This window comes from Exophiala mesophila (genome assembly GCF_000836275.1).
Source record: "Exophiala mesophila strain CBS 40295 unplaced genomic scaffold supercont1.5, whole genome shotgun sequence".
Taxonomy (NCBI): Eukaryota; Fungi; Ascomycota; class Eurotiomycetes; order Chaetothyriales; family Herpotrichiellaceae; genus Exophiala; species Exophiala mesophila.
The window spans coordinates 317,620-342,719 of NW_015622508.1; the positions used below are offsets into that span (position 1 = coordinate 317,620).

The 25,100-nt window shown below is 50.4% G+C and overlaps 10 protein-coding genes across 10 annotated transcripts; 4 read left to right on the forward strand and 6 right to left on the reverse strand.

Annotated features, from left to right (window-relative positions):
* Nucleotides 1-450: 450 nt before the first annotated feature.
* Nucleotides 451-3,162, forward strand: PV10_06925 (uncharacterized protein; the record flags this gene model as incomplete). Its single annotated transcript, XM_016371774.1, has 2 exons — nt 451-2,289; nt 2,343-3,162. 2 exons carry the CDS (start codon nt 451-453, stop codon nt 2,409-2,411), a joined length of 1,908 nt encoding a protein of 635 aa, XP_016221106.1. The 3' UTR covers nt 2,412-3,162.
* A 304-nt stretch (nt 3,163-3,466) lies between these two features.
* Nucleotides 3,467-4,095, forward strand: PV10_06926 (uncharacterized protein; the record flags this gene model as incomplete). Its single annotated transcript, XM_016371775.1, has 3 exons — nt 3,467-3,903; nt 3,963-4,030; nt 4,085-4,095. 3 exons carry the CDS (start codon nt 3,467-3,469, stop codon nt 4,093-4,095), a joined length of 516 nt encoding a protein of 171 aa, XP_016221107.1.
* Nucleotides 4,096-4,788: 693 nt separating this feature from the next.
* On the forward strand, nt 4,789-10,248 carry PV10_06927 (glycine dehydrogenase). Its single transcript, XM_016371776.1, has 2 exons — nt 4,789-9,500; nt 9,551-10,248. The coding sequence occupies exon 1, from the start codon at nt 4,943-4,945 to the stop codon at nt 8,177-8,179; it is 3,237 nt and encodes a 1,078-aa protein (XP_016221108.1). The 5' UTR covers nt 4,789-4,942; the 3' UTR covers nt 8,180-9,500; nt 9,551-10,248.
* Nucleotides 8,601-8,980, reverse strand: PV10_06928 (uncharacterized protein; the record flags this gene model as incomplete). Its single annotated transcript, XM_016371777.1, has 2 exons — nt 8,601-8,816; nt 8,909-8,980. 2 exons carry the CDS (start codon nt 8,978-8,980, stop codon nt 8,601-8,603), a joined length of 288 nt encoding a protein of 95 aa, XP_016221109.1.
* Nucleotides 10,249-10,411: 163 nt separating the features above from the next.
* On the reverse strand, nt 10,412-12,758 carry PV10_06929 (uncharacterized protein). The gene is made up of 2 exons (XM_016371778.1): nt 12,656-12,758; nt 10,412-12,604 (listed from the first exon to the last, which is right to left on the reverse strand). Exon 2 carries the CDS (start codon nt 12,357-12,359, stop codon nt 10,491-10,493), a length of 1,869 nt encoding a protein of 622 aa, XP_016221110.1. The 5' UTR covers nt 12,360-12,604; nt 12,656-12,758; the 3' UTR covers nt 10,412-10,490.
* On the reverse strand, nt 12,739-15,833 carry PV10_06930 (uncharacterized protein). The gene has a single exon (XM_016371779.1). It carries the CDS (start codon nt 15,716-15,718, stop codon nt 13,439-13,441), a length of 2,280 nt encoding a protein of 759 aa, XP_016221111.1. The 5' UTR covers nt 15,719-15,833; the 3' UTR covers nt 12,739-13,438.
* A 471-nt stretch (nt 15,834-16,304) lies between these two features.
* On the forward strand, nt 16,305-19,027 carry PV10_06931 (uncharacterized protein). Its single transcript, XM_016371780.1, has one exon. It carries the CDS (start codon nt 16,471-16,473, stop codon nt 17,983-17,985), a length of 1,515 nt encoding a protein of 504 aa, XP_016221112.1. The 5' UTR covers nt 16,305-16,470; the 3' UTR covers nt 17,986-19,027.
* On the reverse strand, nt 18,102-19,602 carry PV10_06932 (uncharacterized protein; the record flags this gene model as incomplete). Its single annotated transcript, XM_016371781.1, has 3 exons — nt 18,102-18,782; nt 18,855-19,233; nt 19,292-19,602. The coding sequence occupies 3 exons, from the start codon at nt 19,600-19,602 to the stop codon at nt 18,102-18,104; spliced, it is 1,371 nt and encodes a 456-aa protein (XP_016221113.1).
* A 420-nt stretch (nt 19,603-20,022) lies between these two features.
* On the reverse strand, nt 20,023-22,430 carry PV10_06933 (argininosuccinate lyase). The gene is made up of 3 exons (XM_016371782.1): nt 21,937-22,430; nt 20,943-21,827; nt 20,023-20,890 (listed from the first exon to the last, which is right to left on the reverse strand). The coding sequence occupies exons 1-3, from the start codon at nt 22,208-22,210 to the stop codon at nt 20,646-20,648; spliced, it is 1,404 nt and encodes a 467-aa protein (XP_016221114.1). The 5' UTR covers nt 22,211-22,430; the 3' UTR covers nt 20,023-20,645.
* Nucleotides 22,431-22,805: 375 nt separating this feature from the next.
* PV10_06934 (uncharacterized protein) lies at nt 22,806-24,591 on the reverse strand (the record flags this gene model as incomplete). The annotated part of the gene is made up of 4 exons (XM_016371783.1): nt 22,806-23,709; nt 23,799-24,162; nt 24,220-24,293; nt 24,386-24,591. The coding sequence occupies 4 exons, from the start codon at nt 24,589-24,591 to the stop codon at nt 22,806-22,808; spliced, it is 1,548 nt and encodes a 515-aa protein (XP_016221115.1).
* Between the last annotated feature and the right edge of the window lie 509 nt (nt 24,592-25,100).

The window sequence follows — 25,100 nt, forward strand, 5'->3', positions numbered from 1 at the left end:
ACATACTGTAGGAATAGCACTCCTACAAAGTGAGAGTTACAGGCCTCAAATGGCTGCCCAGGCACGCCTGGACGTTGCATTAGCACGCTTACCTTAAGTAGGGAATTGGTGAGCCAGAAGAGGGAGAGGGAAGGAACAAGAGGACCTTCGGGGCACCTGGGCAGACCGCCCCGAGGTCCCAGGCACCTAGGTTGGAAACCAGCCGCCACTTCCTGTGTCACTCTGTGACCATCTCACCTACCTACCATTGAGTGGACGTACAACTGCAGGTGTCCCCACTAAGCAATAACTGAGATGACGAAGCCATGTGAGGATTCATGACTCTGGCATTGCACGCCACCAACGCCTCCCTCCAGCCCGCCACCCACTCAGCCACAAGACAAACGCCGAGCCCTACCCCACCCTCTTTCCATCCGCGCTACACCCGAGTTGAGATCGGTCCAGCCCAAAATGGCTAGTCACGCCAAGACTTTCTGGAAGTCAAGGCCAGACGTCCGTTCAAGTAGGGACAACATCATCCTACCACCTGCGACTTTGCTGAACACCCATCAATCGACTGTCGGATACAGTAGACCGATCAGGGCATCAGCGAGACGCATTTGTTATACACTCGACGACCCAGATCTCGACGCCGACTGGGAAGAGCTTTTGTCCGCTGATGACTGTCCGTCAGCCCCACCTGCCGACTTAACAACCTGCGACGCGACAATCTCCGATGAGAACGCGATACACATCCCTACACAGTCGGATCTAGAGGAAAATGCAACCGTTGAGCGCAGCATGGGCGTGATCAGGAAAAATGCCGCCTCGAGGGGTGGTGATGGAGGCACGAAATACCATTGTGATGTGTGCTCCATTGACATAACCTCGACTGTCCGTATATCATGCGCCTCATCAGCCTGTCGTGATTACGACCTATGTGTACCCTGCTTTGCCCGCGGAGAACATACAAAGTCCCACGACCCAAGGACCCACGAATACCATGTGGTCGAGCAAAATTCCATTCCCATTTACACCGAAGACTGGGGTGCCGACGAGGAGTTGTTGCTACTGGAAGGTTCCGAAAGATATGGTCTCGGTTCATGGTCCGATGTAGCCGAACACATTGGAGGCTACAGAGAGCGGGATGAAGTGCGCGACCACTACATCGACACTTACATCAACAGTTCTTTGTTTCCCCTCCCTGAACTGGCAGACCCTGCCGATACAGCTTTGTTTGAACGGATACCAAAAGACGAGTTTCAAGCTCGCAAGAAACGTCGCATTGAAGAACGTAAAGAAATTGCCAAGTCGGCACCTCCAGCAACACCCAAGCAGAAACCTACTGCATCCGTCCCGGCATGTCACGAAGTTCAGGGATTCATGCCGGGCCGATTGGAGTTTGAGACAGAATTTGCCAACGATGCCGAAGAAGCTGTTCAGCACATGTCATTTGAGCCAGGCGACGGCTTGGATCCTGTGACTGGCCTGATGGACGAAGAAACCACTTTGAAAATGACCGTCTTTGACATCTACAACTCCCGCTTGAAGGCACGGACTGATCGGAAGAAGATTATATTCGAGCACAACCTTCTTGAATATAAAAAGAATCAATTGCTTGACAAGAAGCGAACGAAGGAAGAAAAGGACTTGCTACACAAAGCCAAGCCGTTCGGGAGGATGATGGGTCAAGAAGATTTCGAGGCCTTGAATCGGGATCTCCTTCTGGAACACAATTTGCGCATCGCCATCTCACAATTGCAGGAGTGGAAGCAGATGGGAATTAGCGACCTCAAAGGTGGAGAAAAGTACGAGGCGGATAAGCAAGCCCGCGTACAGAGAAATCAGCCTCAAGGACAATTTGATCGCATGCCACAGATCCCTAAGAAGGGGAGCCAAATTCAGCAAGCGGAGCTACCGACGGAAGCATCCAGATTGACCACTCCCGAATTACCATTACGCTTCCAACGCAAACCCAAGACAGTCCCACAGTTCACCGACAGTGCTCCACCAGTGGAGAATGATTTCGACAAGCTGTTTGCAGAAGCCAACGGTACAGACAACTCTAGTGGACCCAAACCCAAGGTGCGTTATGTCGTACAGCCGCTCACGGGTACCACTCCATGGAAATTGGAAAATGACAAATCACTTGCACCCGATCTACAACTTCTCAGCGAAGAGGAGATTCAGTTGTGCAACACGCTGCATATCCGGCCGAAGCCATATTTGGCTCTCAAGGAAGGCCTCCTGAAAGAAGCCATGAAACAAGGTGGACACATGAAGAAGAAGGAGGCTAGAGGAGTCTGCAGGGTAAGTCAAGTGACGAATATATTCACGACTGGTGGACTAACGCAAGGCTGCAGATTGATGTCAACAAAGCGAATCGTCTATTTGATTTTATGATTCATAGCGGCTGGATCGCGAAGGCTTGAGTTAGGGTGCATTGTACAAAACAGCATTATATCATTGAATCCACCACTGTTAGGTGTCCAACGCCAACCTAGGCTTTTGCCTGCAACGTCCTCAGATGGTCGAGTCTTTTACGAGACAAGCACATGAGGTGATGTGTGTCAGGACTCATGCCCTCGATCACGAGCCACGAGTCACGTGCGGTGGACTTTTGCTGAGTCAGTGCGGAGGGTCATGGCCGTAGACCTTGCACTGTATCATTGTAGACCATCACCAGAGTTTCAAGTCCCACCACACGGTTCGATGTGACGCACATCCATGATGATGGCAAAACGTGTAGGACGCGGTTGATTTAGAGTAAGAGATGCGGACACAAAAGGGTGGTAAAATTGGGGTACAAGGTCCACATGGTGCTTGTTTTTGTGTTTAAGGATCCAAGTGCCCGTGGAGAGATAGCCAACGGACTGTCGGTCCATAGAGGCCTCACATCTTGGTATGATTACGATTGTGGACGCTCTTTCTCAAGCGAGTCGCGTCAACAGAGTGGCGGTGTCAGTTCAAAGCCATTGTCACTGTTCTTCCCTGCCCCAGTAACCATCAAGCCACAGGATCATGGGGAATCTGTCCAACTGACGCATAGGTCAGAAGCGAGACCGCGCATATGCCAAATGGCGTCATACAAGCGCCAACCTGACAATCTTCATGGCCCCAAAGACAACAGCATAGTTTTGTCAAGGCCCAGGGACGCACTAAATGAGCACCATCGGGCTTTGGAATGATAGCGATGAGTGCGATGGTCGCGGGATCTGGCTGGGGCTACTCGATTAGCCTCGATCAAGTGGACGACGATCCCTGTCAACCGTGTTTCTCTCACCATGTCCGTACGTCATTCTGGCATCGAAACTTGATTCCAGCCAACATGATCGACCACCATGAAGCAGCTTATATATTATGATGCGTGCATCTATATGTTTGATGAAGCTATCTCCAACTCCAAGAAAAGGAATACGCGTCCCTTTGATAGAAATTTCATTGAGCAAATCCCAAGTTCTCTTGATCCACCAATCACATCACAACCATGCCTCTTTTTGGACACAAGAAGTCTGCCCCTGTCGAAAGCCAGCCTGCAGAGACCCGGGAGCCACGACAGACACGTTCGAGTCGAGGAGGCTTGATGCGTCGACGAAGCTCCTCCGTCTCATCGTCGGATGTGGAATCTCCTCACAAGTCACGGGGAATTTTTGGTGGCCGTCGTCGATCAACGTCGATGGAAGAACACCGCGGCAGTCATGACACCCGACGATCGTCCAACCGATTGTCCCATGGTTCCACCCGCAATTCTGGAGGACTATTCAATCGTCACTCGGAAGACCAATCCATCTCTGGCGCTCGTGAACGTGTTCTTTCCGCGGAGCGAGCAGAGCAAGAAGCCGACCGAGCAGCTTTGCAGGCCAGAACCGCAGTAAGAGAGGCAAGGGAGCATGTCAAGAACCTGGAGCGGGAGGCAGCTGAAGAGTAGGTTATTGCCATGATCGATCCACCGCGTGACTGGTCGCTGACATTTGCATCCGCAGAGCTCGTCTTGCCAAGATCAAACAGAATCACGCCCGAGACATTTCGAAGCGAGCCAAACCTCTTGGACGTGAGTTATGAGAGATGCGTGAAGATTATTTTGGAAATATTGACATGCCTGCAGGCTACTTTTGAGACATGCAATAGCCTCTTGAAGCCGAAGTCAACAGCGGTAAAAGTTGGTTCGTCTGTGGAATCTTTGGCTGGATCGACTGCCATTCCCTTGTAACACCATTTCTTGATGATTTATGCAAAGTGATTTGGTTAGATTCAGCGAGCGAGTATACTAGCAACCCCTTTTCCAATTGAAAGCAGTTAGACAGCAGATGAGCAGATGCTTCGAGTTTTTCCCGCGGGTTCCAGTAGTTGAGCATCGATATTTCCCTCCATTCATTCTTACTTTTCCGGGCTTACTTCTCGACGCTCACACTTACTGCTAGAATTCAACATGTTTGCTGCTCTCGTGATTTGTTGAGGAAAAGTCAACGAACAACAACAATATACGAAAGAAATCATGCATTCAGCCATGGAAATTTGTGTTTGCTGAAACTGGCAAGCACGTTGGAGAAGGTGTCATGCATATTACTTCGTACTTGCCTTGGAGAAATATCAATGGCCACCATGGATTTCATTGGTTAACCTCACCCCACCAGCAGGCTTCTATTACCTAAATCAAGGCCTGCCATTGGTGGATTCGGCAAGATCGCCCAATCAAGAATTTTGGCAGTCGCGGCTACCTGTCCGGCGCCTTTGACGCGTTGATGCCTCCGATAAGACTTCCCAAAAAGACCCGATTCTTTTTGCCCAAAATCCAGGTGGTGTGCACAGTACATTTCTAAGAAACTTGATCTTTTGTTCATCGGCGTCGGGTTTTTGGAAGATTGTCTTCATCCATCAATTGCAGTCGTCTCTTTCCACTCTTGCCCACCATTCCTCTACTCATCACCGGCGTTGATGCTATAACCTTCCCCTTCTCTCCAAGATGGCTGCCGCTCGGCCAGTCTGGCCACGCACCTCCTTACCTACTCGTCGACTGCTCCATCACTTTGGGTCCGTCAGGAGAGTCTATAACAATCATAACAATGTGCCCGGCCAGATCACTCAGCAAAGGGCTGAGCCCACCAATGCAACGCCTGGTGAACCTAGGCGCCCGCCTAGACCGCCCAAGCCCTCGCCCTTCGACACTGCGTTAAACCGCTTTAGTAGGCGACACATAGGTCCGTCGCCTGAAGAGGAGGAAGAGATGGTCGCGGCGCTCGATCCACCGGCTAAGGATCTCGACGATTTCGTGAGCCAGTCCTTGCCGGCAGACATTCGTGCCTCGAATCCCTTGCATCTGACCGACCGGTGGAACCGACCTAATGAATATGGCGTTCATGAGGGGGGTATTCAGAAGGAGCTTCATAACTTTGCCAGCTCCAATAATTTAGGTGTCTCCTTCATTGGTCAGGGCTATTACGGCACTTTCACACCTACAGTGATTCAGAGGAACGTCCTGGAGAGTCCCGCATGGTACACAAGCTATACCCCATATCAAGCTGAAATCAGTCAGGGACGCCTCGAGTCACTCCTCAACTTCCAAACCCTTGTTACAGACTTGACCGGCCTCTCAATTGCGAATGCATCAGTCCTTGACGAGGGGACCGCCGCTGCCGAGGCCATGACCCTGTCCTTAAACGCACTACCCACCTCACGTCTCAAGAAGGAGGGCAAAGTGTTTGTCGTTTCATCCTCAGTCCATCCCCAAACCCAGGCTGTCTTGGCCTCAAGAGCTTCTGGTTTTGGAATCAACCTCATTTTTGGCGATGTCATCGCAGACGATTACAAGCTGGTCAAAGAACAAGGTGACAACCTCATTGGTGTCTTGGCCCAGTATCCAGATACTTACGGAGGGGTACACGACTTCCAAGATCTCTCCGATCTCATCCATCAGAATGGCGGCACTTTCTGTGTTGCAACCGACTTGCTGGCGTTGACCATGTTGAAGTCTCCCGGCGAATTCGGTGCTGATGTCGCTTTTGGGAGCGCCCAAAGATTCGGTGTACCTCTGGGTTATGGGGGTCCGCATGCCGCCTTCTTCGCATGCAACGAGAAGCATAAGCGCAAAATTCCCGGTCGGCTTGTCGGTGTGTCAAAGGATCGACTCGGAAATCGTGCTCTCCGCCTAGCCCTCCAAACTCGCGAACAGCACATTCGACGAGAAAAGGCCACCAGCAACATCTGCACTGCACAAGCTCTTCTGGCAAATATGAGTGCTTTCTATGCAATCTATCATGGGCCTCAAGGCTTGAAACGGATCGCCGAGCGCATCATAGCCATGACAAAATTTGCGCAGCTACTTCTGCAAAAGCATGGCTTCGATATCTTGACCGAAGGAAGAAACGACCAGGGATTCGTCCTATTCGATACCCTGGTTGTGGAACTCTCCCCCACCAAGGCGAAAAAAGTACAACAAGCCGCTGAAAATATGCGTGTACATCTGCGAAATATTGGCTACGATGAGGGAAGCCATAAAATCAAAGTGGGCTTCTCAGTCGATGAAACAACAACTACTCGTTCTTTAGGCCAGCTACTGGGGGTTTTCGGGATCTCTATCGACGATTTTTTGGAAGCCTCAGCAGATGATGCAATCGCAGCCAAGGTCAACGCCCCGGGCATTCCTCATAATCTATTGAGACAAACGCAATATCTTACACATCCTGTCTTCAACTCACACCATTCCGAGACCGAACTGTTGAGATATATCCACCACCTTCAGTCCAAGGATCTCTCACTTGTTCACTCCATGATCCCTCTCGGCTCATGCACCATGAAACTCAACGGCACGACTGAGATGTTGCCGGTATCGTACCCCGGCTTCTCCAACCTTCATCCCTTTACCCAATTGCACAATGCCACTGGTTATAAAAAACTAGTGAAGAGGCTCTCCTACTCATTAGCGAGCATCACAGGAATGAATACGGTCAGTTTACAGCCAAATTCTGGTGCCCAAGGAGAGTTTGCGGGTTTGCGGGTGATCAAGAAATATCATGACGACCAGGGAGATGGCAAGACAAGAAACATTTGTTTGATCCCCGTCTCAGCGCACGGTACGAATCCGGCGTCAGCGGCTATGGCAGGGTTGAAAGTAGTCCCCTTGAAATGTGACACCAAGACAGGCAACCTGGATCTGAATGACCTGGAAGAAAAGTGCGAAAAGTACAAGGACGAGCTTGCTGCGATCATGGTGACGTACCCGAGCACCTTTGGAGTGTTTGAGCCAGCCATCAAACAGGTGTGTGAGACGGTCCACAAATATGGCGGCCAAGTCTACATGGATGGCGCGAATCTCAATGCACAGATTGGACTCTGCAATCCTGGGGAAATCGGGGCCGATGTGTGTCATCTGAATTTGCACAAAACGTTCTGTATTCCCCACGGGGGTGGAGGACCTGGAGTGGGACCGATTGCGGTCAAGGAACATCTGAAGAAGTACCTTCCTTCGCATCCCCATACCGATCCCCATTCAGGGCGAGACCCCAAAGATGCGGAAACGAAGGCGATTTCTCCAGTCAGCTCGGCACCGTGGGGCAGCGCCTCGATTCTACCCATCAGCTATGCGTATATCCAGCTCATGGGCTCGGAAGGCCTGACACACGGGACCAAAGCGGCCCTTCTCAATGCCAACTACCTCATGTCACGACTCCGTCCACACTATCCAATTGTTTATACCAACGAAAATGGGCGGTGTGCGCATGAGTTCATCCTGGATGCGCGGGGGTTCAAGGAAACGAGTGGCATCGAGGCAATTGACATTGCCAAACGTCTTCAAGATTACGGGTTCCATGCACCAACCATGAGCTGGCCTGTTGCCAACACTCTGATGATTGAACCAACCGAGTCTGAGTCCAAGGAAGAACTGGATCGGTTCGCTGATGCGCTGATCTCGATCCGGCAAGAAATTAGGGAGATTGAAGAGGGCCGGGTCCCGCAAGAAAACAATGTGCTGAAGAATGCCCCTCATCCGCAGGCAGATCTTCTCCGGGCGGAATGGGATCGGCCCTACAGCCGGGAGCAAGCCGCATACCCACTCGCCTGGCTCAAGGAAAAGAAATTCTGGCCTAGTGTTGCACGTGTGGATGATGCATACGGTGACACCAATCTCTTCTGCACATGTACACCCGTCGAAGGGTTCGAACAAGAGGGAATTACAGGACTCCAGGCTCCCAATCCTACGTGATACCCACTTTTGCTAGGACCGTGACGGTGATCGATTGGAGTTCAACATTTCCGATGATCAAGAAGTTGCGGCGGGGCTTCAGGCTGTCAAGGAGTGAGGTGGAATTCGTTTACGGCGCCAGATGGCTATGCTCGAGGGCTCCAATACCCCGCGTTTTCAACAGGAGGAATCTTTCGAAGCAATGATTTGCAAATGAAATTTGGATAAATACAAATTTCAATAGATGATATTTGACTGCAAGGTCATAAGGCGGGTGAAGGCCTCTCGTCATTTGCAAACAATTATATCAACGGGAGCTTTCTGGCTCTTTCCCATCTACGCTTTCCTGTGTGAAACGCAGAAACAACTTCTGCAGGGCATTGCGATCCACCGTTTCCCATGGCTCATGTTCTCATTTATGTTCTTTCAGACGTTGACGGCATTAGATTCGTTTAGCACCAGTCCTCCATTCGCCGGCGTCCTCGACTCCACGTGCGACATTCTTGGTGCCGTTCTCGAGGCCTGTTGCCGCATTATTGAGGCCGTCGCCGAGCGGACGCCCAGCTGAACCTGTGGCACCGGTGATGGTGTCTCCAATGCCTCGACCGGCGGCGCCTGCAACACCTCCTACCGTTCGCGTCACTCCACCTACGGTATTCTAGGCGATGCAGCTTAGTTTTGTTTCCGTGAGTTCGGATGCAGACAGACACTCGGAGAAAAAAAAGAAGATCAATATCATTGAACACGTACCCCAAGTGTTGAAGTGACAAACTTGGCTGCACCTGTGACCCCTGTGTCTGAGGATGAAGTGTTGATGGGCATTTCGTGCGTTTTCGTGCGTGGTTTGGTTGCTAAAAGTCGATGTTGGTCACAATTTAGAGGGCTTCGGAGGCGTAGAATCCGTTCGAGCAGCGTCTGTCGGTATGAATGTTTCCTCAAGTGTCGGAATTTATTGCACTTTGCAATATATATGAGAACAACGAAGTCGTGGTCATGTTTGACCAACTTCATGTTGGTCGTTCGTTGCCTTGGACTTCAAGGGTCTCCAATGACGTCAATCAGATCCAATTTTGCGATATAACTATCAGGTCTTGTGTTGACATCCCAGTCTTTTATCTAGGATGTTCCTAGTGTTTTCGACCAATAACGCCTATGAACAATCGCCTGATTTCAGGTTTTGCCTGGGTTTGCACCTTGTGGTATAGCGGTATGTGAGTCACGTGAGTCACGTGAGTCTGCTGGGAAGCAACGAAGGAAGCAAGAACGAACAGCAATATCAGGCAGGCAGGCAGGCATGTACTGAGACATGGAAGGAATGGCCAATACAAGCCTAATTGGGCAGGTACGTCTCTATGCTGCTCAAATCCTTCCTTTACTGAGATCAATTCTCAGTGCCCAACAAGGCTATCTACACCATGTAAGAAGTCTTACCCCCTCAATGAGTGTCTTATTACTACAGTATATGCCGAGATGGTCCCCGAGTACCTATCTTGAGTCATCCTCTTCTATCTCATAACCCATGAACCAGGCGTTGAATGGACTCAAGGAATTGACCGTTTGCTCATCGCCTTATTGGCAACCTTGGGTTCATCTTTCAGCCCTACGAAACTCCCGATTGGTTTCCATTCCAGCATCAATTTTAGAACACCGACCGGCAAGTCCCACTATCTGTAAGCTATGAGCCACGAGACAAGTGCCGATGGGTCTCTGGCTCTCATCACAGCCTCTATTGCGGCAGTTGAGACCAGAGGCACAGTACTGTGTGGTCCAGTTGGCTGGGTTTGCGGGACTCGGAACCGACCTTACCTCCCCAAATCTCCGTGCCTTGGCTGGCATATGAATGTCTCTTCTCGTCTGTGTATGTAAGCTGATCAAGCGAACCGAGCGGGTCGGTAGTTCGGTCGGTCGGCCGGCAGATCGATGGGGCGTTTTGCAACTTGCATTTCAAGATCCGAACATCTTACGCGGGCTACCTACATTGCAGCAACACCTTCCCAATGTATATAAGTGCCGTATGCATCATATCTACTGTGCATTAGCCAGGGGGCTCACCGGCGTTTAATATCTGCTCTGGTCGGTCTACATCATGGATGAATAAACTTATCACTACCGAGACTATAGGAATTTCTAGACTTCATATTGCCATAGTGCGCTCCCCTTGGCATGCTCTTCATAGGTTGAAAAGGTACTGTTGTTTTGGCCTGCTTGCCTGACTAAGTTCTCGAAACGCGAGAGGATTTGCTCGCGACGTCGGTCAAGGCTCTATACGGTTGAATGTGATTATGTACACGATCGCAAGTCGTTCAAATTATAGACTAGCTACATTTCAAGCCTATGGATCCCTGAGTGGGCTTCCAAACCTCAACAAGTCTGCCTTCTGTTCGAAAAGACCTTCAACAAAACGATCCATGACGGATTCCTGGTAGAGGAAACGCTTAAGGATCTTTTGAGCTTCTCTCCAAGTCCTGAGCCCCAGCAGCTGAGTCATGTCGACAAACCGGGTAGAATGCCACACGGGGTCTGATACAGGACGTTTGCCAGCCTCGTCCGAGACTTGTTCCGCGCAGGCTCCGATGAAGAACAACCAGAGAAGTGATTCATGGTGCGAAATGCCGTGAGGTTTGGAAGGAAACGTCGGATTCAATCCTCGCTTGGACATATGGTCGAGCAGAATCTCTATTTGTGGCTGTAAATGTTGCACTGGGATGAACAACAACCACTTGGCTCGCGTGCCGTTGAATCCCATGATGAAACAATGACTACATGCCACGGCCAGCGTGATACATGCTTGTAATTGTCTGCGTACAGTCCGTGAAATCCGTGTCTCGGGTCCGATGGACTCGGTTAGATCGCAATACAATGACATGGACCACGAACACAGCGCTGCATGTCGCTTGTGTAGCCATTCCAGGATTTCGTCGGCAGATTCTTCCTGGGTTTCTTCATATAATTTCTCCGCGAATGTTGCAGCGGCCAAGTATTCACGGTGCATGTTGATGTAATGCGAGAGTTGGTCCGAGAGGTCGTCGTTGGCAATGAGAAATGCTTCGTCCCATCGCTGGAAATGGAGATCGAAATCATGGACATGAGGTATCCACTGCGCAAACCCCGGTTGGGACCTGAAATCGCCGGGGTCGAATAAGGAATGATGGTAATAAGGGCGAGTCAGGGTGAATTTGGCGTTGATGTAGTCGCCACTGATGATATAGGTGCGGGCCAGATGGCTGAGTTTGGAAAGACCGCCCAAGTCATCGACAAACATTCGCACCGCGACGCCGTGTTGCAAGTTCTGGGCCATTTCGCCTGAAAAGAAGCCGACGCAGCAGATGGCCCAGATACACATGAGCACAGCTTCTGAGGGGCCTCGACTAGACAGTAAGTCCTCTCGAAGTAACGTCAGACTCCGGTTCTGGTGCATGAGAGCCATGGGCCACAGTCGCGTATAGTCTCTGGGATCCACGAAATGCGCTCTCATGGTTATCACAGCTGCATACCAGCCGTGCATGCATTTATCGTCTCCAGAGAAGTCTTTGATGTGCTGCTGTACCCGCTGAGTCGTTAGTTGTAGCTTCAGTGCGCTTCGTGATGGTGTATATGCTGTACTCATAAATATATCCTGGAGGCCATGGTAGGCGAGTCGTTGTAGCAGTCCGCATGGCTTGATGTACGCTGACGGCTTGGCTGGGTCGAGATGGCATTGTATGAGCTGGTATCGAAATTCGTCCTCGTACTCGTCGCTGTCGTTTTCTTCCTCGGGAGGTACCGTCAAGTCGTCCTTGCTCGTTGGCTCTGGCGAGCTGCTCAAGCTTCCCATGTTGCATTGCTGACGAGCCTTGATGGGTCCCGAACCTAGTTGCCAACACATGGTTTGCATTGCTGGCGCTCTCTTTGCATGGGATTTTGTACTAGACGTAGAAGAGGATTTCTCTCTTGACATTGATGCTGAACCTTCAGGGCTGTTGCTGTTGCTGCTACCACCAACAGATGGACTGTCGCCATGACTATCTGTGAACGACCTCGGCGGTGTACTGCTTTTGTTTCGCTTTGCCCATCGATAGTACTTGTTGGTCACATGTGAGCTGATTGAAAACGCCTCTTCAGCGTTCCGGACGTTGAGATTAGAGGCATTCTTAACGACGAAATGGAATGAGCCTTTGTAAGGTGCCACTGAAGGCTGTTGGTCCTGCATTTTCGGTCTCATGATCGACTGATTCCCAAGGATGTGGAGTTGACTCGTGGTTCGAGGTCATGTATACGGGGTAGTGTGTCGATCAGCCTTATATGTTCTAAAGCCCAGACGGTTTAACACGACCTGCATTAGCATTCCGCAGTGTAAGGATATAGTCCATAGGCATGATTGGGGTACTTTCCGGTGTGGCCATGGACGGCGTTCTCTATTAACGGGATAGTCCAAGATGGACACGGCATGGCTGTGCCTAACTGAGGCTTGGACGCCGTATCAGCAATGCATGTCCATGATTGATGAGTACATATTACCAAAGCAAAGACTCGGGGCGGCCAAATTTAGCTTCTATTGTCACAACGGACCGGCCAATGTTACGTTGTAGGCAAACTTCCAGATGGTGGGCGGGTGACCGCCCGTGCGTTAACGCATTGCTATGGAGTAAACTGTTATACCAACGGGCCCTATATGCCCGTGACACCTAAGGGTGCCCAGTCTTTAAAGCTGCTGGCATGGGTGCATGGGTAAAAGTCTAAGTACTTGGTTTGGCCCGTCACATCTGGGATCATCAAGCTCTCAACCCAAGCCAGAAATGGAACTTGCCTCCCTTGGCGGTACTCAGCTATCCTCCCTTGTAAGACGTGATTTGGTGAGAAAGTCTTGGATCATCCTCAACGGCATGTTAAACTAGATACCTAGTACTTCACTTGCTTTCTCTAAAGACAAAGGAACACGGAAGACAGTGTACAAACATGGCAAAGTCAATAAAGATAGAGGAGAGCAGACTAAAGGAGCGGTTGCCGTTCATCGGATAGTACCCATGGTTTGATTCCCAGGAGAGTCGCCGAATTGATTGACAATGCTTGGGTAGAGGGATTACATGAAACCCTTTGCTTGTGTAAGCGCGCCTTCAAAGAACCAAGCTTCTCAGACGAACTTCATCGGTTGTCATTCCCGCACTTCTACTTTTGGAAGAACTCGTTTATGACTTATAGCTGAGTCACCGAACGCCGCTGTGGCTTGTCTGTATACTCAATGCGTACATGCTATATATTTTGGTCGTGACTAGGGCTATCGGAGCAAGGCATACCGTATTGCTAGCTCTCGCCAATCTTGGGCGCCGCAGCAATGAGCCAATCTCTGGCAACACTGGGATTTCCCCTCGACTCCTCCAAAGCCTGTATGCACCAGTTGAGATCATAGAGCCCTTCAGCCGCCAGCATCTCAGCAACCGCCCTTTTATTCTGGCTCGCTTCGTCAACACAGAAAGACAGTCCACTTGTATCGTCCTGTGCCAACTGCTTCATGATAGGCTGTAGCAATGGCAACCCGTCTTTGGCAGTAATGACGCGATCCTTACCAGTGACATTCTGGTATCCTGTCTTACAGAGTTCGGCATTGGTACACCACTTCTTGCCGCAGCCACCAATCAGCTGCTGGAGTAGTCGTCTTTCGACTCTTCTTCTGAGCAGTTTGCCGGCTGGGTCATAGGTACTAACGTATAACGGGCCAAAACATTCATTGCAGAGGCCCAAATGCTCCGTCAAAGCTTTCGGATCCTGATCATAAATGATTCTCCGACCACATAATTTGTTACTGCACAGACGGGGTGCCCCTTTGACCAAAAACTCACGACCATGGAAACTAAGGTGTATCTTCATGTCTCTTTGCCTGACAATTTTAGAGCATATGTGACATTCGGTTGTTCTGGCACCGTCAGAAACCTCATGCGGCGTGAGTTCAGCTAGGATAACCTCGGGGTCTCTGAACGAAGGATCGTCGGGGCCTTGTTGTGGGACGATCAAATGGCAGTAACAGCATAGGATCTCTTTCCCAGGACAATCTGTGGTCTTGTGATGTGCAAGCGTCGGTGTGTCGAATGCGTCAAAGTCGCAGAGCGAACACCGGATATGATTAGATGGGTGGAAGATCGAATTATGCTTCTTTTGGGATTGCGCATCATCTCCATATTCATTGTCATGTGGGCAATGCCAGTGGTTTCTCCAGGTGTCCGAGTTTTTAAGGAAGACGTTTGAACATTTTTCGCAGACAATGTTGTTCCGGTAGCAAAATGCCTCATGGAGATGGAGCGTCCGTTTTGGGACAATTTGGCGGCAGTTTTTGCATATGACTTCGTCTGATGTTATTGTAGCTTCCGAATCTGCTTCCGTCGTGGTACTGACATGGTCTCCGCCACTGCTAACCTGGATCGAGTAAGGTACTGCCGCTGCTCCAGTATCTGACTCTGTCTCAGGGTCTGACCAGGCGTGGACTGTGATGTTAAGAAGTTCTGCATCCTTCAGGTCTGTGCTGGTGTGTGCCAGTTTGAGTTTCTTGGAAGGTCGTTCGCTGAGATCACCATAGACAAAATAGTCTAAACGAGGTTGCGCTCGGTGGCGAGAGGACAAAGGAGCCACTAGGACATCTAGTGAAGGATGGCTGTTATCTGATGAAAGAGTCACCACCAAGTCCTGACCATGATCCCAGGTTTTGAGTTGGTAGTCGATATAGCTGCCTGGAAGAACATGGCCTTGCACCTCTTGCCCGACCTCGAGCGAGCCCCCAGAAGAATTGCCTTCGATTAACGAACGTGTTTGCTTGATCTTGGCAAGCTTCTGGTTCATCGTCTCACGAGCCTGTTCTTCTGTTAGAGGTTCGATGTCCACCTCGAGATCCGTATCCACAATGCAGATGCCGTCGCCTGATGGTTCGAGCTTATCTACCAGAAACCGAAACTTTTCCTGGTGCAGGCCTGGGACGAGCAGGACCTCGCCATTGGTAAGAGTTGTGAAATTGTCACGGAGGTGGCGTTCAAGGAGGCTTTTCCAGTCTTCAGGGTCATAGCCTGCCTCCAGTGGCCGGAGTTTGACATATGTACCCTTTGGTAATTGTTTGGCGTGGACAGTGATGGCATCGACCGTATCCGCCATCGCAACGTCACCGGCCGGGGTGCCTTGACGACTGGAAATTGAAGGTGTTTCGGATTTGGTGGTCAGACCAAGGGCTTCCTTCAAGCCCGGACTGAGCCCGATCTGATTCTCTTCTGCCGAGAATTCGCGAATTCCTGCATAGACAGCCCTGCCATTGCGAGGGTTGACCAAGCGAAATGTGAGGGGATGGGGCAGTTGGGGTTGTCGCTCTTGGGCGGCCTGGCGAGCTTGACGCTCTGCGGCGAAAGTATAGGGGTTAAAGGGATCGAAGGTGGAGGTGTAATTATTTCTCGATCGTCCGTTCTCGATGGACACAACCGGTGCGGCAGCCAGAAGTTGTTCAAGGGCGGACTGGGGGAGTGTGATCTTATCGCCTGTCAATCGGCGGCTTGATTCTGTGACTTGTAACTGGGCGGACCATTTCAAAGACTCTGGCGACGAAGTCATGTTGACAACAAGTGCCAGTGGATAGGTAGAGAGGTGGGCCTTGCGAATGAAGGCCGCCCTCGGGTTGGGATGATGTTTGCCATGTTAAGAGGAATTACAAGGCGCAGGCAAGGCGACGGAGACGCAAGATTCGAGAAGCGTCGACCCAAAGCCTTACAAATTAGGTACGAGTCGCGCTAGCAAGGCTGTCATAAGTGCTTAACCAGTAGATTAGTGAGCTAACCTCATTCAGTCATTTAATATCACGCCGCCCCAAGAACACATGGCACGTGGTCTTCAAGGGTGTGTCTTCCTTGTTCTTTGGATTGATGATACATCGAAAGGCCCTTTATGGCTGTGGGTTAAGGCTTCATCTCATTTGGTCATCTCACCAGACCAGAAACCATAAGCCAGCTTGTCAATGGTGAAAAGCTACATCAAACGTGCCACGAGTGACGGGACGACTGATTATGTAAAGGTCAAGACGGCATAGTCATCCACGTGCATCAGCGTTGATTGGCTTTCACGAACCTCCAGGCGGGTTGCGCGGATGGCGTTGTTGTTATGATTGGACGAGTACAGGAGCAAAGACTCCATGAGCCAGCAACAGGCGTATCTGGTAACCACTCTGTCTGTTCTCTTGGGCTGATCCAGGCCAAATATCTGTTTCATGTCTCGCCAAAGCTCAAATCTATCCTTCTTCACACGATCACTTGATGAAAGTCAATATCTTTCCACCATACTAGCTCTCTGATCCAAACACCGTTCTCAAGATGACTGACACCACTTACCGGAAGGGCTCTTTGGGTCTAGGGTTTTTAAATCCATTCAGATCCTCCAGCCGACCTGGTAGTCGGTCGAGTTCACGGGCAAATTCAATCTCTGACTTTGTCATTGACGATGCTAGACGTGACTCAAAGTCTGCCCTTTCTTCGACTACAAAGCTGAGAAAAGGGTCAGCACCTGTCAAGCAGGACCCCAAGCAGCCTCCAAGTCGAGGCTCTCGTCATACTTCTCTTGCATCTACGCGCAATACCACTGAGTGGGACGTGGACAAGAACACCGGTGAGCGGAAAGACTACACGGATATGATCCATAGCTTGGCTCATCGAGATTCGGCCGAATCCCTTGTCGAGAAGACCCAGGCCCTCTTTTCGGGAATCCCAGAGCAGCCAGCCGCCGAGTTCTTTGCAAGACTCCCCGTCAAAGTATGGGGCCAAGTCGTGCAAATTCTAGACATGCCAGACACCGCGAGCCTAGCAATCTCGTGCAAGCCGTTCAGAAATCTCCTCGGAGTCGATATCTGGAAGGAGCTCTCCACTCAAGGCAACATTGTTCAAAAGACCGATTTCCTCAAGCGGCTAGATGAGACAATGCCTAGTCATCTGCTATGCTTTCAGTGCATCAAGTATCACCTTCGAACACAGAAAGGCAAGGAGAACCTGCGTCCCGCCAATGTGTCGAACCCCATCTTTGACTGTCCCAACGCATACAGCCTGGACAACAAAATGTCCCGAGCTCGAATCACAGTTGGTCGGACGCTGCCCTTCCCATTTACCCAGCTTGCTGTACGAGGGCATAAATACAGCCCCGAACACGGCATCCCTCTAACCAACCTGTCTCGGCGGTGGAAGGACCGGGACGGTGAGTGGACACACACGACACAATATACAATTGTCAACAACCACCTCCTTATGCGCGTGGTGAGCTGGGCCTTTGCCACGGCAGATCTCCCAGCGGCGGGACTTCGAAAACTATTCTACGCACACGCCGACAATTTCTCCCCCTATTTCTCCGTCTGCGCACACTGGAGAGACGGCAACCTGATGCCGTCGGTCAAATGCGCCATGAGCCATCTGTACAAGGCACCCGAGGGCAGTGGTGTCGCTGGTGTTGCGTCCAAGGTCAATTACCGACTCCATCGTCCCAACCCAGTCATCACGTTGTGTTCCGAATGCAAGCCCATGCGCAGATGTCCTGCTTGTCCGTCTGAGTACCTGATCGAGATGAGAATGCAAGAGGACAAGACAGATCCAACCCAATTGTTCAAACATGCGATAGTGGTGACACGATGGAGTGATCTAGGCGACGCATCCTCGCCTCAGAACCCTGAATGGGCCTCGGTCATTGGAGAAGGCGAGTTTGACTCTTTCACGGCGATTGGCAAAAGGGCCATTTCTGGGGTATTCGAGTCACAATTCACTGTGGAGCAGATTCCGCCGCAGAGGATCGTGTCGATGAATCCGAATTTGGAGAACCTCGGCGAAGCAGGTCACAATTGGTACTGAGCTGACAGCGGGACAACGCTGGCCAGGGAGCACTGACTAGAAGTCTCACAACGGAGTAATCTTGAGGCTGGCTGTGACCAGAAACCTCATATATCTACTTCTGAAAAGGCCAACAGCTACCAATCCAGACCTTTGAGATTGCTTTTGTCACATCCAAGCATGACCTCACAGAGACTTCTTTCTCTCGATGCCTGTTGGCTTGCTCCCCCAACAGGCATCCCTGCTCGTCGAGCTCCCATCGACTCCAAACCACTGGCCGGCCGGGCAGCCTGTAACTGCACCCCAGCCTTCTCTTCCCTTTGCACATGATCCCTCAAGGTCCGCAACACCATCTGCTGAAAGGCAAAGACTCCTTCCTCGTGGAACGGGTGAAGTGGACCAGATTCGAAGATTCCGCGAGCAATGTTTCGCTGGACATTTTCACACAGAGCAAAATCCTCATCTACGACCTTCTGATAAAATTTGGTCATGCGAGCATGCGCTTCAGGTGTTGCATTTGGAGTTTTGAGCCTGTAAACGTCATACTCCTGGCGGGTGGTGGTCGGCGAGGTGGGAATGCTCCGCATCAGATGCATGAATCCCGTTCCTGGGTTGGGAGAGAAATGACCTGTAGGAAACACATGGGTGGCTGATCGACCAGCGAACCGAGTGGAGTCGAAAGGCGAATTGGCCAGGACCGATGCTTTAGGCTCGCTAAAGTGTGAGATGTATGTGTGCGATGTTGCAGGGTTGACATAGTATGTGTCGAGCACGGTGCTTTTGGCCACGTCTGGATGAGCGGTCAAGCAATGATAGCACTGATGAGAGTCAGATATTGTGGTGAGAGAGTCTATTACAGTAAAAAGAGGCTTTCTTTCGGCGATGCATACCTCGTTATAATTGTCCTGCATGAGCTTCCAATTGAAATTGCCCTCCTTGGTCCAGGTGAAGTCGTACTCGACGGCATCCCAATCAACGCCAGAATGTTTCAACACATTCTGTTGATCTAAATGACCATACTGGTGCTCCCACGAGACGTCAGGCACGGGGTTTGCATCGAGATTGGCATACACAAAGCCGTTCCGGTCGATGTGAACATGGACAGGAAACAGACGGATAGTCGACGGATCAAAGAAAGGGGTCGAGTCTGGAGTGAATCGAGGGGCCTTTGCCAATTTTCCAGTTAGATCATAGGACCAACCATGATATTTGCACGAGAAGATCCTGGCGTTTCCTGAACTCTCTCTCACAATAGGAAAAGCACGGTGTCTATGCATCATCACATCAACAAGAAGCCAGAGATACTTATCACCAAGGGAAACAGTACCTGCATATATTATGAAACCCAACGATAGAACCATCCTTTGTCTTGACAATGACAAAATTGAACCCTGCCATGTCATACTGGACGTAGTCACCGACATTGGCATACCGGGCCTTGTGGGAGACCAGAAACCACTGTCTCGAGAAGATGGCACGCTTCTCTAATTGAAAGATGGCAGGAGAATGGTAGAATTCGTCTGGGAGAGATGCTTGCACGTCGGTGGGTATGTGCTTTTGAGAGAGCCCGTCAATATGGAGTTGGTGGACTTCATGGACTTGCGAGGTCAACTCGGTCGTAGTGGTTGTGCCAGGCATAGTTGATGACAGTTCTGAGGATAGTGTGATAGCACTTTTGTTATGAGGTGCTAAAGGAGTATTGTAGCATTTGTATCCATACCACGACGGTCACAGCCTACAGGTACTGGAAAATACACGGCAGAGCAGTACAGTTTGAGGCGACCACGCTCAGTCGGGTTCTCTTGTCCATTGATATGGAGAAATACTCATTGTCCATTGTGTAAGAGATGTTGACAATCTCCTGCCTCCTGCCATCCTTGGTTGTAGAGATAAGTCCAAGGTGTACTCCGTAAAGTGAGGTGTGCTAATAGATAAACTTCTCCAGCGGCCTGCCTGCATAGGCATCGCGATCCGGGCGAGTCCCCCAAGGCGGGGAAAACGAGGGCGGCCGAGGGGCCCGAGGGGCCTACAAAACGTAAGCCACCAGCCAAGTATTAGAGTACTTGTCCTAGATTAAAAGGGGGACCAATTGATGTTTGGCTTGGTCAGGTTGAGGAATGAACAGGATGTATCCTATTGGTACAAGTGTGTACAATAGGTAGGTTCGTAGTGTGCATCATTGGCCCTCTATCATAGTTCTCATACATTTTTTGCAAGTTGAAACACTCCCGAATCTCGCTCCAAGTATAACGTAGAATTTCAACGCCAGAATTATTTCCCTCTCTCAGAGTCGCCCCTCTTTTCCTTCTAGGCTGTCAGGCTGAAGCTGAGTCTAAATGAGGTGGTGACCGACCATGTTCAAACACGTGTTGCCATTGGGCACAAATCAAAAACAGATCAAGTCATTGCCATCTTGATCTTCGATGCGTAGGGATCGTAAGGGCCACAGAGTCCATGCAAATTTGTGGACCTCTTTGCGTGGCCGGAAAAGTTGCATGTGCAGCATGTGGCCAACCTGTAATCCAACTTGAGAGGGTTGTTGGATTCAGCTGGGCCAGGCTGAGAGATGGCTCTGGTTTCAGTCTGTTCATGTCGCGCCATAGCTTACCATTGAGAGGCTACTGACCAATGTCTGATGGACTTCAGCAAGACCTCCAACGGAATTGAACCCTAGGATTTTATCAGATTTCCAGGGTTTTGGTCAACGCTTCCAACTGTTCCAGGACCGCACGGCGACTGGTTCCGCCAGTAGCATCCTTCAGCTCCACTGAGCGCTCGTAATCAAACACGCTGAGCACATCGTCGCCGAATCTCTTGTCAACACCTTGGAATTGCTCAATGGTGAGTTCATCCATGCCTTTGTTCTCATCTTCGGCCAGAGCGACCATTCGGCCAGCCAGATGGTGAGTTTCTCGGAAGGGTACACCTAGATTCAGGTTAGTCGACAATGAAAAGATAGACACTAATAAGCTGCATACCCTTGCGAACCAAATACTCGGCAAGATCTGTCGCCAACATATCTGGGCTTAGAGCTGCACGCATCTTCTCTGGATAGACAGTGGCTGTGGCCAGTGACCGCGCTGCAATCTGGAGACCATCCTTCAAGGTCTTGACTGTGTCCAACATGGGCTGCAAACTCTCTTGCAAGTCTTTGTTGTAGGTGGATGGGATTCCCTTGATGCTCATCATCAGGCCAGTCATGGCGCCGAAGATCCTGCCGGACTTGCCGCGAAGGAGCTCGAGCGAGTCGCTGTTCTTCTTCTGAGGCATCAGCGAGCTACCAGTGGTGTATGCATCCGCCAGCTTGATGTAGCCAAACTCTAGAGAGCTGTAAATGATGAGATCTTCCGACCACCGTGACAAGTGGCTGCCAATGGTTGAAGCACACTGAAGCACCTCGACGACAAAGTCACGATCGCCGACCGCCGACATGCTGTTCATGATGAGACCATCAAAGCCTAGCTCTTTGGCCAGCTGGATTCGATCGATGCCGAAAGCGTTTCCTGCCACGGCACCACAGCCGAGGGGCAGTTTGTTGATATTCTTCTTGGTGAATCGCAAACGCTCGAGGTCGGATTGGAATGCAGTAGCATAGCTCAAGAGCCACTGGCTCCATCGGACCGGCTGTGCTCTCTGCAGGTGAGTGTAGCTCGGCATAAGATAGTCAATGTCCTGCTTGGCGCGGTGGGCAATGACCTTGAGAAGGTCGACAAGGTATCCCTCGATCAAGATCAGCTCGTCACGGAGCCACATGCGCATATCGGTGGCCACCTGGTCGTTGCGGCTTCGACCTGTATGTAGCTTTCCAGCAATGTTTGTTCCAATGACTTCCCCCAGGCGGCGCTCATTGGCAGTGTGAATATCTAAATTTGTTGTCAGCAGCAATTACTTGGGATGACAGGGCCAAAGCCACTCGTTGCTTTGGTACGGGACCACGCTCTCCACGCTCTCCACGCTCTCTGCAACACTCACCTTCATCTCCCTCAGCAGGCTCGAATTTACCCTCCTCCCACTCCTTGAGAACTATTTTCAGTCCCTCTTCCAGCTTCACAAACTCTTCTTGTGTGAGAATGCCGGTTTTGACATTGGCCCGGGCGTAGGCGATGGAGCCTTTGATATCCTGGGCGTAGAAGACGCGATCTACCGATAAACTCTCGTTGTACTGGTTCATGAGAGGGTCAATCTCTCCCGTGAATCTACCACCCCATAATCGAATAGGGTTGCTGTTCTTGGCGGGTTGAGCCATGATGGATGGAGATGATAGTCGGATGATGGCAAATATGTGGGGACTTGGAGTGGATGGTATGGGTACAAAAAAATGTCACCAAAGACTCCCTGGGGCGATCTATCCGTTAGTTGGACGAGAGATGCGGTAGAGGTGCCAGAATCTGGAAACAATATGAAGCTGGAAGCTCGACACCAATTCTATAGATAAAAGATATGGTTTTGTTGTGCGAATCTCTGGCGTGACTCGTGATGGGAAAAACTTTTGGAGAATCAGAGGAAGTCGCTAAGGTACAAGAAGAAAGCCTTGGCGGCAGGGATCATGTATCACGTGATCATATCACCACCATCAATGTCGACTATCATTGATGAGCGATCACTCCTGCCAACACTTTTGCCATCAACGTCGATTATCATTGACGAGGGAGAAGTCCGAAAATCATTAATATTCAAGACTATTAATGAGGGAGAACAATGATTTCTTATGACTAGCGAGCAGACCATGATGGATAGAGAGCCTTGAGAGCCTTCCAAAAACCTTGGGAGCCGCTGACAAAATTCCTCTCCAGTAGAGGGGCGGTCCGACTCATGAGCAGGCCGAGGGGCTCTCAACCAGCCTAGATCATATACCTATAGCCCTTTTGCAATCTCCTGGCGGCAGCAAGGTCGATACCTTCGATCTCAGCGGTTCTTTGAAGCTTCTTCAAGTCACGTCCAGTGATCTCGGCATCCTCGTTCTCCATCCTCGCCAACCGTGCATTCTGTCGTTCTAACTTGATTCGAAGAAGAAGGCCCATCGCTGCACTGACCACCTGCAGGCCAATACAGATTCCCAATGCAAGATGATAGTGAGGCCTATCTTGTGTACGATAGGTAAATGGAGTCCAGATACTGGCAGAGTTTCCGATTGAATTGATGAATGCGTATGCCGCAGCACGCTTGGCGGGTGGTCGTGGTATAGCCCCTGCAATCCATGCATAACATGTTCCATTCATGGCAAAGATGAAATTCATGAGGAATAGAGAAAAGTATCTCGGTCCAAAGGAATTGGTGGTCATGAAGATGACCCATCCGACGATGGTGATGGGAATGGGATACATATAGAACCAGAATCGATTGCCCCACCTATCTGATAGGATTGAGTGGAGCATCGAGTAAAAGACCATAAAGATATAAGGAGGGGCGCAGAGGAGTAGAGAGATGGTTCTGTTGTAGCCGAGAGTCGCCGTTAACGTCGGGAAGAAGTTTTGAAACCCAGCCGCACCGACAATTGACATGTAGGCAATAGCTAGTATATAGGTCTTAGAATCGGTTAGTGCAAGTTTAAGTCCTCGGACTTGAGACATGGCGCCGGCCTCGTCAACATCAGCCTCAGCTGCCTCGATGGCTAGTCGACGGTTGGCCACGCGCTTCATTTCTGGAGATAGAGCCTTCCAGGTGTTAGGAAAGTCGGGGAGAATGAGTGCCAATGCTATACCAATAGCAATGGTCACGACGCCCTCAATAATGTAAAGCCACTGCCTAAAAACAGACAATCAGATCGTGTCGTGGTTAGGTGTAGAATTCGGGTTGTGGTTTAGGGTTATCGAACATGGGTGGTATTCACTCACCAAGCAGAGATACCACGCTTTCCTGCGAGGCCACTCAAGATACCCGCAGCAATCAGATTTCCAAAGGCGCCACTCACAAGAGAACCAGCATAGAATATGGACATTCTCAAGTTCAGCTCTTTCTTGGAATACCACTTGGAGAGGTAGAAAAGCACGCCGGGAAAGAAGGGTGCCTCGACAATACCCAGCATAAAGCGACAAGCCACTATGCCTGAAAAGTTTGTAACCAGACAGGTGAGAGCGGATACGAGGCCCCATGCACAAGTAAAAAATCCAAGATAGAGCGAGGGTCGGCCGATATGGTTCATCAACATGTTTGATGGAATTTGAGCAAGGATGTATGAGACGAATAGAATCGAAAGACCTTGATGAGAGAGGTTCAGCACCAAGAAACACAACGGCTAGATATTTCTCGACCTACCAAGTTGATATTGATCTCCAACCAATCCCAAATCCTCTTCAAGACCTTGCAAACGAGCGGCAGCATAGTTGTTGCTATATGAACGGGTGGTTTATGTCAGTGGTGTTCGCTTCAAGTCGTTCAATATGGGAGACGGTGGTAGATGAAAGGAAACAGCGAGCCATACCGATCAATGTAATTCATGAGGTATACCGTCACCATAAGTGGCATGATTCTAATGTCAATCTTGCGCACAAGCTTTTTCTCAAGCTCTTTCTCCTCTGGAGTGAGCTCTCCAAAGTGCATGGCTTCCTCGTGAGATAGATTGCCCTTGTCCCCGAGGACCTCATGGTCAAGAACTTTGTCCGCATGGACAACTTTCTCGTCAGACATTGTGAATAGTTGATACTATAGAACTTCCCGGCTGCACAGGCAAGATTCCTTGGGTGATTGGGACGAGATCAAGAGGAAGAAGGAGAGACCAGAGACCCGAATGGCAGAAGGATCGCCCTCATCTTATATGAAAATGCCACCGAGTCCATCCTCCCCTGGTCAACAGCCGCTGGGCCATTGAATGAATGCTGGTCACCCCCATACAGAGGTATTGCGGGGAGTGTCACTGGACCAATGGCTGCTTGTAGTAAAGCTGTAAAGGTCGAAGCTAGGTCCAAGAATTCTCGGCTGACGCATAAGAGCTTGATCACATTGCCACCTGGTGTGAGAGTATTGTTTGCACTGCTCTCGGTGTTGATTCTGCCGAAGATGATTGCCGTTTGTGAAGAGCATTGGCAACCTAGACTCCAGTGTCTAAGGACTCCCTCCAGGAGCAAAGAGTATTCGAGAAGCGGGGTTAGCTTGAAAATTGGATAGAAGACCTTTTCCAAGAGTGCCACTGACGCCTT